We start from the raw sequence: 19,247 nt of genomic DNA on the forward strand, positions 1-19,247 counted from the left end.
TTTGAAATCAATTCCAGTAAGATGAAAACATCTTAAAACCCTTTTAGTCTGTGGCTAAAATTATCTTGTTGTTCTAAGACCAGCTCATTCATTCATTGTTTTGGTAATTAAGCCTTTGGGAGCATCCGCTTATTGTTACCCAACCACCATTCAACAAAAAAAAATAAAATGAAGCAAAGCAGTTCTTTAAGCACCCTAATGTTTTTCTCCTGACATATTTCTTTCTCTTAGACATCTTTAGTTCTCTAAGAGGCTTATGTTATTGTTCTAGAGGATGTCTGCGTCCTTGGGATAAGTTTTTAAAATCACTAAATCGTCTTTTGTTTTCTGTCATTTTTTGTAGGTTTCGAAATACACCGGTGAAACTAGTCCATTATCAATCATGTTAAAACAAATGTTCAATATGGAAACAACGTTCAGGTTTCAAACGTTCACGTTGTAAGTATGATTTGAAAGGTTAAAACTGAGGGCTACTCACTCACTCTCTGTTATGTTTTGCTGAATTATTACGCTGTACACCTTACAGGGAATTTTAAGAGTGACTAGCTCTTCGGTATTGAAGACCTTGATAGATGTATTAAGAAATGTGTTGTAAGACGTACATAAATTGTAGATACATCAGGGTTAATACATAATTTCAGATTCCAGGTTTACCCTGACTATTTTTGAGTAAAAGTTGTTATGAAAGTCAAAATTATATTTTAAAACATATAGTCCTATCAGGGATAGATTTAATTTTAGAAGTAGGAATGGAGAACGGTTAGTATTTACTTCAGTTATTCCGACTCATAGCACCCCCAGTATAGAGTCCCTCCCTCCAACACGTAATAACGAAAAGTTTAAATTATCTTATTGACTCACTTAAAACTATACGTTTTGATGACGTTGCTGACGGAGACGGCGAAAAATACGCAATTCCTTTTTACCTCTGTCGCTATGACCCGCCTCTTCTTTCATTCCCCCCCCCCGTTCCGTGGAAGGGGGTCCGGGACTTTGACGCGCGCCCAGATATTATTCTGTCCTCCATTCCTACTTCTAAAATTAAATCTATCCCTGGTCCTAAAATGTAACGTAGGTGTAACCTTCAACATTGAAATTTTCCTAAACCCAATAAATTTTCTACTCTAAAATCACCTTCTCTGATTTACCCCTGACCTCCTTTTACGCTGGCAACCCTGTTAAAGTATTTAAGCACATATGACAATATCAAACAAGATGCCATCATCTTCCTCTAATCTGTCAGTGTTTCACTTCATCACATCTTCATTTATTTATTTATTTATTTTTGGGGTCAGTATACTTTAATAACGACCCAACGGTTTTTTTTTTAACTTTGGTAGGACACAACTATTCCATTAGTGTATCTTTATGGAGGTCGAAGCTCCGATGGATACTGGCGGTGGGGTTGTAGGAAATGGGACTGGACCCGCTGGTCTCGACGCCTTCTTGCAAACCGGAAGGACTGGTAGAAGGAATGCCATACCAGATATCTTATCAAAGGAAGCCAAAGAGGCCGTCAGTACTGCTGATTTACCATGCTCGTTGGAAAAACTATCTTGTAATGGTAAGATAAAAATATGATTAAAGAGTATTTGATGATTCTTATACAGGGTGTTACGACCCCCGAAGTGCAGTTGGTTCTATGGTCGATTTTAGTTGAAATTGTTCTATGATCGATTTTGACCTAAGGGCCACCCGAAACAAGTTATCATTGGAGTGTTTGAAAGATGACCCCCTTACTTAACATTGCCTTTGTTTCTTGCTTAAATTTAAGGGGGTCATTCGTAAAATACTGCAACCAAAAAGTGATATCTAGTTTATTAGGGAGAAGGTATAAGATGCCTAGGTAAGTATTCGCGCGCCATAGTCCCAGTCCCCCTTTCAAAATACGAGGGAGGGGGAGGTAAAAGGAGGCCGGGCTATATCGCCTCTCCTCAGTCGTAAAATATGAATGTAATTTTCGTACTCATTCGCGTCGCGCTGGCGTGAGTTTTCAAGAACCAATGAAAGATGCTGGTTGTAATTTAGAGGCGTCGGGGATTAACTCCGTCCGGACCTACGTTTGGACTGGAGATAAAGCTGGATAATAAATGTAGCGATTTATACCTTCTCCCTAATAAACTAGATATCACTTCTTGGTATAACGATGTCCCTTAGGGCAAAGGTTCATAGAACATTTTAGACTCAAAATCGTCCATAGAACCCACTGTACTTTGTTTGGTCCTACCACATCATTTTGTTTTAGAACATAATGTATAAAAAACACGATATAATTTTCATTGCCAGATCCTTCAGAACCTCAAGGTGGCAATACCAATTCTTCCGCACCCTCTACAAGTAATTCAACAAATCAATCATAGTGTGGTATGGGGAGAGAAAAAAGTGTATAAAAACTAATCCGGTGTCCTCAAAACAAAGACATATGTCCGTCCCCCTGAAGTATAACCCACCAACAAACCGAGATATTAATGTTTGTAAATCCCAAAGTAATTAAGGATTTTCTAGTCAAGAAATATTTAACTTCTTTAGAACTTTGAACGGCAAAAGAAAAACTTGAATAATAAATAAATAAATAAATAAACAAACCCTCGCGTTTTAGTGTAGTGGAACTGTGCCAGAAAAAAAAAACGTAAACCAATAACAAAGGAAGAAAACAACAAATTACAAAAATAAACAAAACAAAACGATACACGCAACAAATGTTTGTGACGACAATAACAATGTGTGGGGCTCATTTTCAAACTACGGAACTATTTTTAGTATTTATAAAAACTGTATTGTAGTTTCTAGAAAATGAAAAATTTTAGAAAAATAGAATGGTTGAAAATTTGAAAGAATATGGAGAGTTTAAGCAATATTAAAAAAAAATTGTAGGTGGAACGCGAATATCTCTCTAGATGTTGTTGGGCAAGTTTTCCCAATGGCGAGGGTCAAAGTTCAAGATGTAAAAGGAGTTTTACCAGAGACCAAAAACGGTATTGCAGACCCGGTAAATGAAGGGAACAGTTTTTAACAGAAAAATGACATTTGCGTTTTACGTATGATTTATAGTGTTAGCTTAAACTCTCTAATTGGAAAAAGTTCTTGATTATCTGACATGTTTTTATCTGTTTTAAATATTTCAATATTTTTCCTCGAGAAAACCCTGTGAAATTATTTCCATTACATTAATTAAATTATTTATAGTTCGTTAACTCCTCTATTGTAAAACTTAGAAACTTGTATGGAAGTTACATTAACATTAACGGTGACATGACAACTGGTGTAGCTATTTTTCGTTCAATCCCCTACTTAAACGTCCAATTATCAACTTTATTATTATTATAATAGACTGTTTTCCCCGACCCGATGATAGTCTTTTCGAAACCATTTTCATCATTGTAAATATTTAAATCTATTTTCCACCCATTTTTTCGTTTTACACGTTTAGGTCATAAAATGAATAAATATTTTGACCGCCAACTGTTTCAAAATTTATTTATTTGAAATAATTTCAATAAAATTTGTTTGTTGAAAAGTTTTTTATTCAGAAAAATTAAAATTATACAAAATCACTGGAAAACACATTAACATTAAGTGGAATCTTCGTCAGAGCTACGTAACTCCTTTTTAACACGTTTATGTTTGTGTTTATGACTTCTTTTATGATGATGGTGATGTTTTTTATGTTTCTTGCGTTTAGGACTACTACTATTACTTCTAGAACGTTTTCTATGACTTTTACTGTTTTCAGGGGTTGAACTACGACTTCTATCAACTCTACTCTTTTCGAACTTTGAGTTATGACTTTCATGTGCTCTATATTGTTCAAATTTCGAACTACGACTTTCATGGGCTCTAAACTGTTGAAACTTTGAACCGTGACCTTCATGGGCTCTAAACTGTTCAAAATTTAAGCTAGAACGTTCGTTAACTCTATTTTCCTGATAATTTTTATCATCCCTGCTCCTTTCTAGTGAAGAAGTCAACTTTCTATCGTGAACCAAAGGGATTGCTTGATGTTCGATTACGTTCATGTTTGAAGTTTCTTTATCGGGACATTCTAAACTACTTGTGGATGGTTTACACTCGAGTTTAGGTTCTGTGGGTTCATTCATCGATTCCAAAAACACTGTCATATTAGAAATAACTTCTTTCATGACTTCAGTATAAGATTTTTTCGTTATATGAACGTTTTTAGCTCTGTATGATTGTCGTCTACGTTTATAGTCTCTTAGTTCCGCTAATATCTCCAATTTACTCTTAGGTTTTCCCTCTAAAAGTAGATTTAACGTTAGAAGAGTATTCCCCCATAGTTTTCCTTTGAAATTAATTAACCTTTATCTTTGTTTTGAAGTTGAAAACTAAATTGTAAGTCTTCTAAAGTTACTTCACTGATTTTTTGATTGGATTTAGCGCTTTCAACAACGTAATTGTAGATAGCCAAACGTTCAGCTTCCGTTAGATCAGTGATTGTTCGATCATTTGTTAACGGTAACTCCATATTTTGCAATATTTGTGGTTGACCCCTTATCCCCCATGGTCCCTCAATACCTAAAGTTAATTTGAATAATTTTAGTAAACCATTTAAAGTTTCAACTTTGTTAATGATATTTTCTAAAAAAAAGGATATGTATCAGTAAGGATACGATTATTGAAACGTCAAAAAGGCAAATTCTTTACTCACAAAGGCTGAAACAAAAATAATAGCTTAAACCACCCGAAATTTATTTGCTAAACTCCCCAGAATTTTTTAAAGTACTTTTACTTCATTACATACCATTCTTAAATGGTTCCTTTAAAGCTGCTTCATGTAAAATTTGGTTTTGCAAATTTTTATCTATAATATACATAGGCCTAATTAAAAATTGCATTGGGATTTTACTCTTAACGAAAACCAGATTTATTTTTACCAATTACGATTGTTGTTATATCAGGATTATTTTCATAATAAAACCTAGAGCTTGGTGGAGCTTTTTCAAGCTCTTCTTCAGTATAACCTCGTTTTCTTAACGCACATTTTTCAATGTGCTTCTCATACGATTTTTCAGGCACACTATGACCCTTGTCATAAGGACATATTTTCATACTGGAGTGTTTCTTAAGAAAAAAGAGGATAGCCTTTGCACTTTCCCGGATAGATAGATATTCTACAATCACGCTACTACACATGTATTACGTAAATGTGAATAACTAGTAACTACCCATGGTTCCATCATGGATAAAGAATGCGTGTGCGGAAATTTGTTTTCACGACCCCCAATTTGGTCACCCCACCCATGCCCCACCTCTCTAGCGACCATCACACCTTACAATAGGCTCAAAATGCGTACTTTGAGCTCCCCATTCAAATCTGCAATCGCCCAGTCCCTCACCTCAAAGGCTCTCAGTACTACATATTGACCCTGTCTCCACCCTCTCAAAACAACCTCTGCCTCGTTCATGACTTATCCATGGTAACATTGCCTCCGACTTCTCCAACTTCTTTACCCGTAATTCAAACACTCGTACCCGTGGTCACTCTCAAAAATTATTTAAGCCTAGGGCTCTAACTATTTTTCGCCAAACTCATTTTACTGCTGGCGTCATTGACGAAAGGAATTCTTTACCCCTGATCTCGTTGTTATAACCAATAAGTCCCAATTTCGACGTAAACTGTCTGATTACTTTAAGTCTACACCTGGGCTCAGTTTTTGCTAGTTCGTTCATCATACTTGCCTCCCTCCCCATAAACAGGGCCCTCCATTCCAATTGTATTTTTTACTTAATTGTTTTATTTTATAATTCCGTTATCTCTCATGGAAAACGTCTCATCAAGAAGCGATATCTATTTTACTAGGGAGAAGTTTCAAATTCGCCACATCTCCAGTCCAAATTAACGTAGGTCCGGAGTTAATCCCCGCCTCTAAATTACAACCAGCATCTCATTGGTTCTTGAAAACTCACGTCAGCGCGACGCGAATGACGAAAATTACTAATTTTCCGACTGAGGAGAGGCAAAGTAGCCATGCCTCCTTTTACGACCCCCCCTTGTATTTTGAAAGGGGGATTAGGACTATGGCGCGCCAATACTTAGTCATCCTTCACCTTCTCCCTAGTAAACTAGATATCGCTTCTTGGTCTCATATTATCGCTGCTCACGCTTAAGCCACCCAGATGTCTTTGTGGGCAATTGTCATTTACCAATAAATAAATAGGATCGGCAACTCCCTATCTCGAACGACAGCTTATTCTGTATATACTCTGTTACAACATCGGTTGTCAGCAAGCGCAAAGCCAGGTCTCTATATAACCTAGCTTTGTGCGTGCTGACAAGAGACAAAGAAAATCAGGATCTTCAGGATTTAAAATATTCACGTGTTTTTAAGCTCAGTGCACGGACCTCTAGGCCTTCCTTAGTTTTAAATACGTGTAGTAGGCTGTAGACAATTTCACAAGTATTTGAAACTAAGGCCTAGAGGTCCGTGCACTGGAGCTAAAAAAGTCGAGTATATTTTAAATCCTGAAGATCCTGATTTTCTTTGTCTCTTGTCAGCACCCACAAAGCTAGGTTACATAGTCCTACGTTTGCACGTGCTGACAACCGATGTTGTAACAGAGTATATACAGATGCTGTCGTTCGAAATAAGGAGTTGCCTATCCTATAGCGTGAAAACAAATTTCCTCACGCGCATTGTTTATCCATGCTACTACAGTCATGCATTACGTAAATTTGAATAACTACTAACAGAATTACAGAAAGATACTAAGCCTTGGCTATAAATTGACACATACCTTAATTTCCTCCTCATCAAGTCCCAGTTCAGAGATGATCATTTTAAATTCATTTTCCACATTAAAGGTGTAACTTTCGAGTTCATTAATTTCATGTAATCTGCTATCGTAAATATTTGAATCCATATTTGAAGAAATTTAATCCACATATCAAAACTTTCGCTGACTACAACTTTACTAAAGCAGAAGCAGACGGCGTCAAGGCGGTGTTGGTCTTCAAAGTCAGTTCAGTTCAGTCACCTTAAGCACAAAATTTTGGAAATTAGAAGTTATTTAATGGATACTTGTCGAATTTTAGAGATAGTTTTAAAAAATGTTCAATTTTGAGTATTTCTTGCCCGATAATTTGTTAGAAAAAGATTAAGTATTCGCTTATCACCCTTCCTGAATTTGAGCCTACGCAAGAGTGTCGCCACCTAGCCACAGTAGGCCAAATAAAAAAAGTAAAGCCAGGTCTTCTCATCTCTCATTGGTCAAAATAAAGCTAATTAAAGACCCTGGCATGTCGTCTGCTTATACCGCAGTGGGAGGAACTTAGGAAGTTGTTTTTTTATTTTTATCGGGAAAAACGATCTAATCCCGTGATTTTTATATATTTTTTTTTGAACAGAAAAGCATGTTTATCTTTAACCCATCATTATAATTAAAAGTTATAAATCATAAATTAGTTATAATGTTCAGTCATGGCCAAGAAATGAAAATTTCTGTACCCTCAGCTTCTGAAATTGAAGCTCCTTTGGGAGGTACAACTGTTGTTTATAATGTCTCAATCACTGAAGGTTCCGATAATTATATCGTAAGTTAATTAAAATATAATTAAACGTTTAGTGGATGGTGCAGAGATGGTGGTGCCTTTTTCAGGTTACAAAAACCTTCAGAGAATTTGAAGATTTACACAAAAAATTGCAAAGAAAATACCAAAATTTATCATTTCCTAGTCTTGCTAAAGTTTCTCCTGATTCAAATTCAAGATGTAAAGCGGCAGATCAGTTTCTGACCTTTGTGGCAGCTCATTGTGAAATCATATCAGTTAATTTAATCAAACAATTCCTTGGAATTGATTCAGAAGCAAATTATCAAATCACAACTACAAACCCTGACCCTGAAATTGAGGAACCTGAACCCTTATTTAAAACTGTCACCCCAAAGAAACAAGTACCCAAACCAGTTAATCCTCCACCCCAAGAAAAAGATGACTTAACCCACGAATTTGCAGCTTCCGATAAAATATTAAACCAACAACATGGCAAGTAAGTTCATCTAAACCTCATTAAATTAATTTTCTAAGCTTAATTAATGTTAATTTTTAATTAAAGAACGTCATTCTTTGATTATGAAGAAGAGGATGATGACGATGATTTGTTTAAAGTTACAACAAAACCTAAACCTCAACCTCAGAAACAGGAATCCGATTTAAAACCTAAAAAACCTGCCGCAGTTGAGCTTTTTGGATCTGAAAATCTGACAAGTTCAATTCGTGATTCAAATAAAGAAGTTAATGAGAATAAAATTATAATTCCTAATAAAGAAGAGGAGATTTTGGAATCTAAATTTGATGAAAGTGAATTGGACGAGTCAATTCTCAAGTAATTAACTTTTAAATTAATAATTAATAAATTGGGCGGAAGCGGGACGCGAGTTACATATATTGTCCACCAGATGGCGACACCGTTACCATAAATTGCTTTTTAAAATCAAATCGCGCGGGCTCGAGCTACCTATATTTTCCACCAGATGGCGACAGCATTATCGTAAATGCCTTTCTTTAGGAAATGTTTTCAAAAATTAATTCGCGCGCTTTTCAGCTACCGATATTTCCCACCAGATGGCGACACTATCATAAATGCCTTTCTTTAGGAAATATTTTCAAAAATTAAAGCGCGCGCTTTTCAGCTACCGACATTTCCCACCAGATGGCGACACTATTATCATGAATGCCTTTTAATTTCGAAAATATTTTCAAAAAAAAAAAAAAAAATAAAACTTAAAAATGAGGGTAGGAAAATAAATGTTACTATTGCTTTAAATAACATTTAACTTAAAAACTAGTGATGGGTTCAAACAGTATCAGTGCCGATATGACACTAACTTTTATCAATTCGTGGTAAATTTACCGATTTATCGGTTAATAATCGGTAAAAATCGATTAATAATTGGTAAAAAAAACGGTGGATTTGGGTTAATTTATCAGTTATCTCGCCGAATTTAAATAAACAACGATTAAAATCGGTATTGGTTCCAGTAAAATCAGTTAATTTATGATATCAGAGATCACTAGTGAAAACGTTACTCCTGTCAAAACTCACTCAAAGGGGTTAAACTTGAGGCAGATGTAGTGTGACTTTTAAAAGGGCGCCAAAAACGGGGGGGGGGGGGTCGGAGTGAGAATCTAGTCGCGTGCCATAGTAACCACCCCCCCCCCCCGGGGTTACTCTTTGCTATTTCCTTCTTTCCTTAGTAAAAGCGAAAGGGGTGATTAACCCCTTTCAAAAATGCCCCAAAATGGAGGGACTGTGTTGTTCCTTTAAGAGCCCTCTCTCTCTCTCTCTCTTTCCCTGCTGGTTCCTCTTTAACCCTGGGGGTTGATTCCGTGAAATTTTTGGCATTGATTTTTAGAATGGGAAATCTAACTCATTCCGAACGCCAGACTGTGTAGGCTAACGGGTTTTTGCCAAAAATCAAATAATCTCAGATCATAAGTTTATAAGATAAGTTAGTAACTGGTAACTGGAAAACTAGGAAAATATATGGGGAAAAAACCCTGGAAAACTAGGGAAATATATGGGGAAAAAACCCGGGAAATATATGGGGAAAAAACCCTGGAAAACTAGGGAAACATATGGGGAAAAACCCTGGAAAACTAGGGAAATATATGGGGAAAAAACCCGGGAAATATATGGGGAAAAAACCCGGGAAATATATGGGGAAAAAACCCTGGAAAACTAGGGAAACATATGGGGAAAAAACCCTGGAAAACTAGGGAAACATATGGGAAAAAAACCCTGGAAAACTAGGGAAACATATGGGGAAAAAACCCTGGAAAACTAGGGAAATATATGGGGAAAAAACCCGGGAAATATATGGGGAAAAAACCCGGGAAATATATGGGGAAAAAACCCTGGAAAACTAGGGAAACATATGGGGAAAAAACCCTGGAAAACTAGGGAAACATATGGGGAAAAAACCCTGGAAAACTAGGGAAACATATGGGGAAAAAACCCGGGAAATATATGGGGAAAAAACCCTGGAAAACTAGGGAAATATATGGGGAAAAAACCCGGGAAATATATGGGGAAAAAACCCTGGAAAACTAGGGAAACATATGGAGAAAAAACCCTGGAAAACTAGGGAAACATATGGGGAAAAAACCCTGGAAAACTAGGGAAACATATGGGGAAAAAACCCGGGAAATATATGGGGAAAAAACCCGGGAAATATATGGGGAAAAAACCCGGGAAATATATGGGGAAAAAACCCTGGAAAACTAGGGAAACATATGGGGAAAAAACCCTGGAAAACTAGGGAAACATATGGGGAAAAAACCCTGGAAAACTAGGGAAATATATGGGGGAAAAACCCCTGGAAAACTCATGGAAATCGGTTTTCCAAAGATTGTACGAAGTTGAACAATGTAGATCCACCCCACTGCACTTCGCTTCTACCACCAGCCACCCTTTTTGAAACACCCTGTACATGGTTACGTTACTAGACACACTGTAAACCTGAATTGATTCCTAAAGACCAGACCGAAAGGGGTTTTTCTTTACCCCCTTGTTAACTTATTTTTAGGGTCTTTTAGTAAACGCTTTAACAAGAACCACATATCTCCACGCCCGTCCCTTTTCTCTTTAACAGCATCGAAGATGATTTGGACGACTTGAAAAACTTAAGCCTAACACCCAAAAGGGTTCCCGTTCCTAAACAAGAATCGGGGGTCGCCGCCGATCAACAGCCCAAAATCAAGTCCAAACCCATCCCTCCTCCTAAAAAACCGTCCTTAATGAAAAAGCCACCTTTGGCGCCTAAACCAGGCACCCCCAAACCTTCTTCTGACGTCACTAAGAATTTGGACCAATTAGATATTAATAGTTATATTAACGCTGAAGAAATGGCTAACCAACAGGAAGCCAAATTGTTCGATTAAACTTAAGTTTTCTTGTTGTAATTTTTTCTATTTTTTGCTCAAGGTGTTTTTTAATTAATAATAATTAATAATTGATAATAATTAATAATTGATTAAAATAGAGTTATATCAAAATGAGCTTACCATGTTGAAGTTTAAGTTTGATGTAGATGTATTTTGAATGAATGTAAATTAATTGAACCATGAATAAAGTTAAAAAGTTATTAATTACCTACCGACTATTTAATTGGAATATTAACTGCCGTCAATTTTATTAGATTTTTTTTTAATTACCGACTATTTCGTTGAAATTTTTTTAAATACCGAATATTAAAACAATTAAATTAAATATTCGATAATTAAAAACCCCAATTACATATTAAATAATTTAATTACTTAAAATTGAATTAGATATTTTTAATAGAGAATGTATTCCTTTCTAGCTCAAAATACCTCAAATTAAAGCCCTATTCAGACAACCTAATTTGTGAGCCAGAAAAACGACAGTGCCTCACCAGAGAATCTATGGCGTTTCACCTACGTCACCTCATGACAAACTTAAGGAACATATCTTATTTACTTATGCCTATACTCATAAAACAGAAGCTTTTCCCTCAGTATATTACACACCTCAGTACATAAATTTAAGATATCCCATAATTTTTAAATCCATAACACCGTATTGACTGAAATAACCATAAAATATGTTTCAAATATTTGCGAAATTTTCTACCCACTAGAGAGAGAGAGAGACAGAAAAAAAAATTGTAGGCTACAGTCACGGCCACAAATCATCTCAGATTTGAGCACCATACCACTACGATTTTCGTTTAAGTAAATACTTCACACATGTCTGGCCCATTTCTCTCCGCAAAAACCAAACCAGGGGACCCAAACTCTTTTAAAACAAGAGACCGTTTGTCAAAAACAAAAGTCGTAATATTGAAAAATTGCGTCAAGGAAAGATATGCCACTGCGCGTCTCATTGAATTTTTCATGAAGTCTACGATACATTGGTCTACCTTGGAGGAGAGAAGTGAGACGGAGTAGAAATCTCCATACCTATAACACAGTCTCAGTACAACCCCATCTAGGAACCGGCAACGAAGTCCTCTCAGCATCCACGGAGGGCGTTTTGGTATCAGTCTGGGAAATAGCACACTTCCTCTGGTCCAAAACCAGTTTATTATTTGTTTGGACTAGTTTTTAAATTCAAGAAGTGGGGGTTACTGGTCCTCGGGAGAACAAAGGTGGGGACCAATCCGGAGACCAGTTTATTATTTTGGAGACCATGGGGGTCACTGGTCTCAAGGACTAGTTTTAAAAATATGCCCCAGACTGTTTGGTATGGTCATAGGGGTACAAAAACTTCGACAATGAACCATGTGTGTTAAAAATAGAAGCTGATTCGTGAGAACTAGCTTAGCTATTTTAAATGGCGCTAGGTGGTAGCAAGAAAGGTGGGGGGGGGGTGTGTGCACGAGGTATCGTCATCGCCGCATAGGGCCCAGGAACATTTCTACTCCATCTCATCGCCTCTCTCTCTTCTCCAAGGATCTACAGGTCTACAATATTTTGGCGATATAGATTTCTTTGTCGGTGATATTTTATAAAGGTTCGGCGTAAATTAAGACTTATACGAAAAATGGCGAGGGTGAATCAGCCAGGATAAATAAAGAATATATTTTATAAGTTTGACGTGAAACCTCTTAAAAAGTTTACTGTCTTAAAAGTATTTTGGAATATTTAGTGAGTAGTTGAATGTAATGGTAGGTCGCATCGTATGCACAGGGTGTTCTCAAAAAGTGAGGGTAGTTACAGTGGGTTAATTCAATGGGAAATAAATTTTAAGTCCAAAATGTTCTATACTTCTACGATATTTTGACCCAAGGACCACCGTTTGCAAGTTATGATAACTGGAGTGTTTTACGGATGACCCCTTAAATTTAATTAAGAAACTGAAAGACGATGATTGCTAATTTAATTATGGGGTCATCCTTAAAACACTCAAATCATATCTTGTAAGGTCAAAATGCCTTGGAATAACGTTTAAGGTAACCTTAAGTACACCGGTTGACTGACTATTTGGGCTATTGTTGTTTAAGGCTTGAATTTACCCTCAGAAATCTTGGCGCCACACAAACTAATCGAAAGGTTAATTAAAAGAAAAAGTAGGGAAACTTTGCTAAAACTTTTAATAGAAACACTCAAGCGAAGAAAGTTTCGGTTTGGTGATATCGTTTTTTCTCCTCAAAGTCAAAACCATTATTTTGCCACGAACTCAATTACCAGAATAATTGTCACAGAAGTTGAATTTTCGACTCAAAATTCCCCATAGAATCCACTGTACCATAAGTTTATAAGTAATGTTTCATAAGTTTGTCACTGGTTACAAAATGGAGCTTGTCATGAAGTGACGTAAGTCATAGATTCGAGGTAAACCGACGCCTGGTGAGACGCTGTCAAAGGCTTATTACAGACTAGATTGAAAGTCCTGCAAAATTAATTAACCGAGAATTGACTCACTTCCGTCGTTCTCCCTCGAACTAGTTATCTCGAGCTGTAAGTCTCTCAGTAGCATTACGATATCGTATAGGTAGTGTCATACTTATGGAACATATCTTATAAACTTATGCTAGTATTCATACGCCAGTTTCTTTCTGCACAATAGTCTGTACAGTGTTAAAAGCATGGCACACACCATCTTGTTGTTCCATTATACATTTTAGAATCAAATGTTTTGTTCCCCAAGCCGAGTCCTACTCCCCCCCCTAAAAGTCCATTTGCACGGAAAAAAAAAAGAACTATTTTTAGTAGAATCACTCACCTAAAACGTTGACCTCTCGGACCATGGGGTCATTCCTCTTCTGTTTAGAGGCGATAGACGCGGGGGAGGGAGAGATGGTTGGTCCACTATAGTCTGACGAGAAAATAATAGACGGATGGATACATTCAATTCCTCAATCGAGTGGAAATTCGCAAGTAGCTCTTCAGTCTTCTTGGTCTAGACTTCAAAACGTTGCCTGAATTTGAGTAAAAACTAAAACCATCTGTAAATGAAAAAAAAAAAATCAAGATTCAGTAAACATCATCATCATGTAATAACTAAATAAATGATAAATGGTTGACACTCATCACAGCATTTTGTATTTTAATAATGTCACTTCAAATTTTGTCTCACAGTATAACAATCAAGGTCAAGAGACGCTAAGCCTAATTTTGATTTACAGGACTGAACAATAGGCTTAATCATTCGGGACAATATTTTAAATTGGGCTTCCAGAGACAGTCATGACTAAAAGCCACGCACGCGTCTTCAAAAATAGCTCATGCAAAGGCAGGAAATGGCGAACTAGTTGTACCCTTTGAATGACAATATCCCCCGACCCAAAAAAAGCCGGGAATATTCGCTCTCATGGACCAAAAGGGTGGATACTTGCTTTCTGAACCCCGCCAGACCAGTGTCGAATAATTGGGCCATAGAGATTCTCTCGATTTGGTCTCCTACCATCCTCTACACAGGCTGGAAAATGAATAATCCACCGGAATAGGCCCGGATTCTAAATTGGAGTAGGGTTGAAGTTGTATCTATACTTGTTTGAAGAAAATTGACCATGAAATGGTGCGCCCAAATTCACCCCACTCAAGTACTTAAATTCATGCATGGTCTAGGCATAAAGGCCTATTTTAAATATTGTAGGTTTATATAAGACTAGTTGGTCCTAATACAGTAGGCTTAGCATAAAATTAAAATATGTAAAAAAAAAAACTAAAATATTTAAGCCTTGGTTTGCATTTTGAAATCAATTTCGCGCGCTTTTACAAATCCTAATGTCACTTGTTTTGGGAATACGGAAGAGCACGCGAGCCAAGACGCATTTCTCATAATAAGGAATCGTCAACTTAACAAAACATTTTCAAAACCGTCCGTTACTCTGCAGTGACTGCTGTGTCCACTGTCCACCTAATCTTGGAAGAGCACAATAGGTTTAAATATCAGCTTTAAGGTGCTGATTTATGGGATTCCACTTTTACGCTTAAATTATTACGCCTTGTATCGTGCATGTTTTTATTTCCAATACGGTAACCCACGCGTAACACGATCAACGTACCGCCCGCGTTTGGACAGATGGTCAATTTTTAAAGAGGGTGGATATACATATCCTTGTATAAGAAGATGCGGTCTAGACATTCATACCCCCCTTTTCCCCTATCCCCCCCCCTACGCAGGTAAATGGACACCGGCAGGACAACTGAGAGAGTCCATGGCTTGGGGCATCCCATACAGATTATTGAGGAAGCCACTAAAAAAAAGTTGAACCTACACCCCCGCGTTTTGGTATAGGTCAAAGTTTTTACCGCAAAAGTTTGAAGTTGGTTTCTGGTTTCTGACATTTGTAGTTGTATACAGGGTGGAAATCTTCGCCGGTGACCCGTATATGCTTCTTACAGGCGACAGTGAAGAAATTCAAAACCTTTCAATGGACGAAATGTTGCATTAATTCCACTGTCAGACTAGCAAACATCACAGGAGCGGGTAAGGTCACCTCCTTGGGTTATTTTCCTAGCACCAAGAAGAACCACTGCCACCACCAGAGGCAGTGCGAGTTGGCTAGCCTCTTGACGTGTTGTCACTGCTCATTTATTTTATCTACTAGCAGTAAAGCTCGTAAAAATAATCCGTGCATAACAGCTAAACTTTCGAAATTCGAAGTACTGGTCACTGGACAAGTTCTTCACCCTGTACATAGTTTCGAAGACATCTGATCGACCATATAGTTCCTTAGCACCTTGTAGGAAGCTACGGAAACGTATGGTTTTCAATGATAAACGCTGATTTTCAGGGCTAAGTTAGATTGGATGACTAAAAAAAGAGCTAGTTTCTTTTTAAAGCGTGACCATTTCCGTTTTACACGAGCTGTTTGTTTGTGGTTTTCCTCTTTTTGCAAGCAGACCATCCCTTCCGTTATTCCTTCCATGAAACCGTTATCTATTTCCTCCCCCGCGGAAGTAAGTATCTCCGATCCCAAACCATAGCTGTTTAACTCCAATCCCTAGTTTGGGCAAGCATTGAAAGATAAATTATAGCTTATTTTTACATACCAATCGATTCGTTTCGTTTCGTTTTTACCAGTCCAGTATGGTAACCGCGGCCTCCTTTTCAATACTTTATAGTAATTTCGGGTACCGTTTTTTTAACGCGATAAGTGCCTGTGTACATTTTTAACGGATGTCTAAGAGACACAAAGGCTTAGCGCGAGCAGGATGTTTTTTAATTGGGAAAATGATGAATTAGGCCTAGCTTCAAAACAAGAGATTCTGCAGTGAAGTTTGATTAATGAATGATTCTGTGGTATTATCGAATTTTGAAAGGATAGAAGCGTTTAAGTTGTTTTATACCCTCTAAAAATATCTAGTTATGATATTCGAAAGTTGGAATATTGTTAAGCCTAATTATTTCTGGTTTCAAACTCCTTTTCAAACCGCTACAAACCGATTGTTTACAAATGTTATTTTCGATCCAAAGAACAATAAAGGGGTTCGAATAACGGAACGATAACGGATCAGTCTACCGGGGGCAAAAGGGCGGTACAAATTAACCTGTCAGGTTACCAATTTGGCTACCTTATTTACTTCCCCTACTCATTTCCGTCTACGATTCTAACCCTAACCACCTTTTAAGTTATTGTGCATCGACCATCTGTATCGTATACCCCTAGACGTTTACCCTTAGGCTACTTACTGTTCGGTTAGGGTTAAAGAGCTCATGATGAATTACACCTAGGCCTAGTTTGTTCAGAATTCTGGTTTTTACTAAGCCTTGGTTGGTTCAAAAATAAAAGTATTAACAGGGTTACTAGGCCTACAATACCACGTTCTTATTGAAATAATTTTAATATTAATTCAGATTCTTTTTAAGCCTGATTTTCCCTGACCTGTGGCAACTCTGACATATAAGTCTATTCAGTCCCAGATATTCTGAAGGATTTCTTGGTCCTTTTTTGGGGGCGACTTTGGGGTAATCTTTGTCGTAAAAATGCAGCCATGAAGGTATAAAAACAGTTCGGTAACTTCTGTAACATAACGTAATGGCAACTGTACCTTAAGTAAGGTAAAGAACCAATAGTAAGACTAGCATCGATGCCACGTCTCGATTCCCATAATCTTATAAGGGTTGAAATAATGACCTTTTTTACTGTTGGACGTTTTTTTCTGGAGTAAATACACTCATTTTTAATTCGATTTTATTGAGGTTCGGATCGTGTCCAGGTAGATACTACTTTATGGTCGAATCTCTGTACTTTTTGTCCCATACTAAGGAATGCATACAGTTTATTGGAATTATTGTGAATCCATAAATATCACATGTTCATTTCTACGATAGTTTTGTGGGTATTCCGGGCTTGAGAACTTACTTTCCCTGTCAGGCCTCATAATTCTGATGACGTCTTTTTCTAACTGCCGTTTCATTGGTTGGTAGCCACGCCAGTTTCAAGGTGCAACAGGCAGCGTGTTAGATTATTTGCCAGGTAAAAGCTCTTCACACAAAATCCGGTCTAGATACGTTGAGTGAAAAAGGTTTTCACGTACACAATTATTCCAATTAACTCTATTTATTCCAGCCCATACTAAAAAGAAATCGTGACTGAGAAACTTCCCTAAAACGTTGCTAAAAACATACTTGGTTAGGACGAAAAAAAAATGGGTTTGCATTCCCAAATTGGACTGCTGATTCAATTTGACCAATCCTGACCTACCCTACCCACATCTGTTCAACTTTATAGACGTAATATTATTATACTAACTCATTCCCAAATATAAGCAAACCACTTCTTACATTTAAGGGGTATAAAAAGTTAACAGATGCAATACAAGCCAAGGCTTAAAGAGTCACCGGAAAAACAGGGCAAACCAACCAAAAATCCTTTTACCCTTGCTATAAAGAACGGGTTTTTTTTTGTGTGTGTGTGAGTGTATAGGTCCTTGAATAAAGTTCCGCTATTTCATGGACTTTAAAATTTCTCCACTAAAGAGGACCAGAAAAGACACCTAATTTTTTTTAGACCAAATTAGCATAAATTATGATTGCAGTGAGCCCCCTTCTCAGTGTCTATCTATAAACAGTAATCACTTTCAAAATAATTAATTTCGAAATTATGACCTTGAAATACCAGAAAAAAATATAATATAGATTCTAATTTATAACATCACCCTGTGCGCTTAACATTAAACACCTTCTTGGGTTATTTTCCCTCACGCCAAGAAGCGCCGCTAGAGGCAGTGCGAGTCGGTTAGCATCCCCCCGCGTGCAGTCATGAACTCGGGTTAATTCCATCGGGTGGTGCCTCTTGGTTGGCGTCAGGGAAATAACCTAAGAGGGTGATCTCCCCATGGAACAGTCTATTGATTTTTTTGTATCGACAAGTTCTGCTAGTTTTCCCGTCCTCTATGGTATTTACAAGGTCCGTGGATATTTTGTAAAAAGGACCCATCTTCGAACTACAGCCACAGATACGCAACCATAACATTGTTTCCAACTGAACTTTTAGGGTTGTGAAAAGAGGTCACGGTATGGTCATTTTAGTCAATGTCCGTTCCGTTTACAATAAAAAGCACCCCTTCACCCTCTATTGGTCGCTTGAATGAATCGTCTGCGTTGATTTTTAAATATCAACCAGGTGGGTTAAAAATTTCAGGGGAGATGATATTTCTTCGGGGTTAAAAAAGGGTAATAGTTCTGGTAACCCTCGGTGGTTTTATGAAAGACTAGAGGTCATTACTAAGGGTCAACGCTTCATCTATTATACCACCTAGACGCGCGACTCATGCCATGCCATGCCATGCTATGCTATGCTACTAACTCGTGGCATGGCCGGGGCTATTGGCGGGGAAAAAAAGGGCACGCGACATGGTTCGCTTATACAAGGCTAACTAAACGTGCAAAGATTGGAAAGGAAATTTTGCTTTTCAAATTGAAAGGATGAATTATACGAGGGACGGGTCACTCTTGAATTGGTTAGACTGTGTTGTAAATAAGTTAAATTATTCAATAGGGATAACAGTCTTTTAAACAAGCTAGACGCGGTTAAAAACAAGCTAAACGCGGTTAAAAAACAAGCTAGACGCGGTTAAAAACAAGCCAAACGCGGTTAAAAACAAGCCAAACGCGGTTATAAACAAGCCAAACGCGGTTATAAACAAGCCAAACGCGGTTATAAACAAGCCAAACGCGGTTATAAACAAGCCAAACGCGGTTAAAAACAAGCCAAACGCGGTTAAAAAAACAAGCCAAACGCGGTTAAAAAAACAAGCCAAACGCGGTTAAAAACAAGCCAAAAACGGTTAAAAACAACCTAAACATAATGAAATC

General features: G+C 37.3%; 3 protein-coding genes across 3 annotated transcripts; 2 read left to right on the forward strand and 1 right to left on the reverse strand.

Moving 5' to 3' along the window:
• The first annotated feature begins 302 nt into the window (after positions 1 to 302).
• Positions 303 to 2,868, forward strand: LOC149653726 (uncharacterized). Its single transcript, XM_089847149.1, has 3 exons — positions 303 to 438; positions 1,341 to 1,564; positions 2,287 to 2,868. The coding sequence occupies exons 2-3, from the start codon at positions 1,369 to 1,371 to the stop codon at positions 2,358 to 2,360; spliced, it is 270 nt and encodes an 89-aa protein (XP_089703275.1). The 5' UTR covers positions 303 to 438; positions 1,341 to 1,368; the 3' UTR covers positions 2,361 to 2,868.
• A 704-nt stretch (positions 2,869 to 3,572) lies between these two features.
• Positions 3,573 to 6,955, reverse strand: LOC149653727 (uncharacterized). The gene is made up of 5 exons (XM_089847034.1): positions 6,754 to 6,955; positions 4,893 to 5,079; positions 4,760 to 4,819; positions 4,318 to 4,533; positions 3,573 to 4,255 (listed from the first exon to the last, which is right to left on the reverse strand). Exons 1-5 carry the CDS (start codon positions 6,877 to 6,879, stop codon positions 3,573 to 3,575), a joined length of 1,272 nt encoding a protein of 423 aa, XP_089703160.1. The 5' UTR covers positions 6,880 to 6,955.
• Positions 6,956 to 7,279: 324 nt separating this feature from the next.
• On the forward strand, positions 7,280 to 10,917 carry LOC149653728 (uncharacterized). Its single transcript, XM_089849004.1, has 4 exons — positions 7,280 to 7,549; positions 7,615 to 8,003; positions 8,070 to 8,339; positions 10,609 to 10,917. Exons 1-4 carry the CDS (start codon positions 7,427 to 7,429, stop codon positions 10,895 to 10,897), a joined length of 1,071 nt encoding a protein of 356 aa, XP_089705130.1. The 5' UTR covers positions 7,280 to 7,426; the 3' UTR covers positions 10,898 to 10,917.
• Positions 10,918 to 19,247: the final 8,330 nt, after the last annotated feature.

The sequence above is a fragment of the Phalangium opilio genome, unplaced genomic scaffold, assembly GCF_054372755.1.
Source record: "Phalangium opilio isolate 3A_F unplaced genomic scaffold, DU_Popi_V2 ptg000082l_1, whole genome shotgun sequence".
In the NCBI taxonomy this organism is placed as follows: Eukaryota; Metazoa; Arthropoda; class Arachnida; order Opiliones; family Phalangiidae; genus Phalangium; species Phalangium opilio.

What these genes read in the sequence shown, in the direction of transcription:
- LOC149653727 (XM_089847034.1), bottom strand. Translation starts at nt 6,879, where the DNA reads ATGGATTCAAATATTTACGATAGCAGATTACATGAAATTAATGAACTC. An exon ending in TTGATGAGGAGGAAATTAAG is followed by an intron (nt 5,080 to 6,753) that starts GTATGTGTCAAT and finishes TTTTTTCTTAAG; the next exon opens with AAACACTCCAGTATGAAAAT. An exon ending in AAAGGAACCATTTAAGAATG is followed by an intron (nt 4,534 to 4,759) that starts GTATGTAATGAA and finishes AATTAACTTTAG; the next exon opens with GTATTGAGGGACCATGGGGG.
- LOC149653726 (XM_089847149.1), top strand. Translation starts at nt 1,369, where the DNA reads ATGGAGGTCGAAGCTCCGATGGATACTGGCGGTGGGGTTGTAGGAAAT. An exon ending in GGAAAAACTATCTTGTAATG is followed by an intron (nt 1,565 to 2,286) that starts GTAAGATAAAAA and finishes TTTCATTGCCAG; the next exon opens with ATCCTTCAGAACCTCAAGGT.
- LOC149653728 (XM_089849004.1), top strand. Translation starts at nt 7,427, where the DNA reads ATGTTCAGTCATGGCCAAGAAATGAAAATTTCTGTACCCTCAGCTTCT. An exon ending in TTAAACCAACAACATGGCAA is followed by an intron (nt 8,004 to 8,069) that starts GTAAGTTCATCT and finishes TTTTAATTAAAG; the next exon opens with AACGTCATTCTTTGATTATG. An exon ending in TTGGACGAGTCAATTCTCAA is followed by an intron (nt 8,340 to 10,608) that starts GTAATTAACTTT and finishes TCTCTTTAACAG; the next exon opens with CATCGAAGATGATTTGGACG.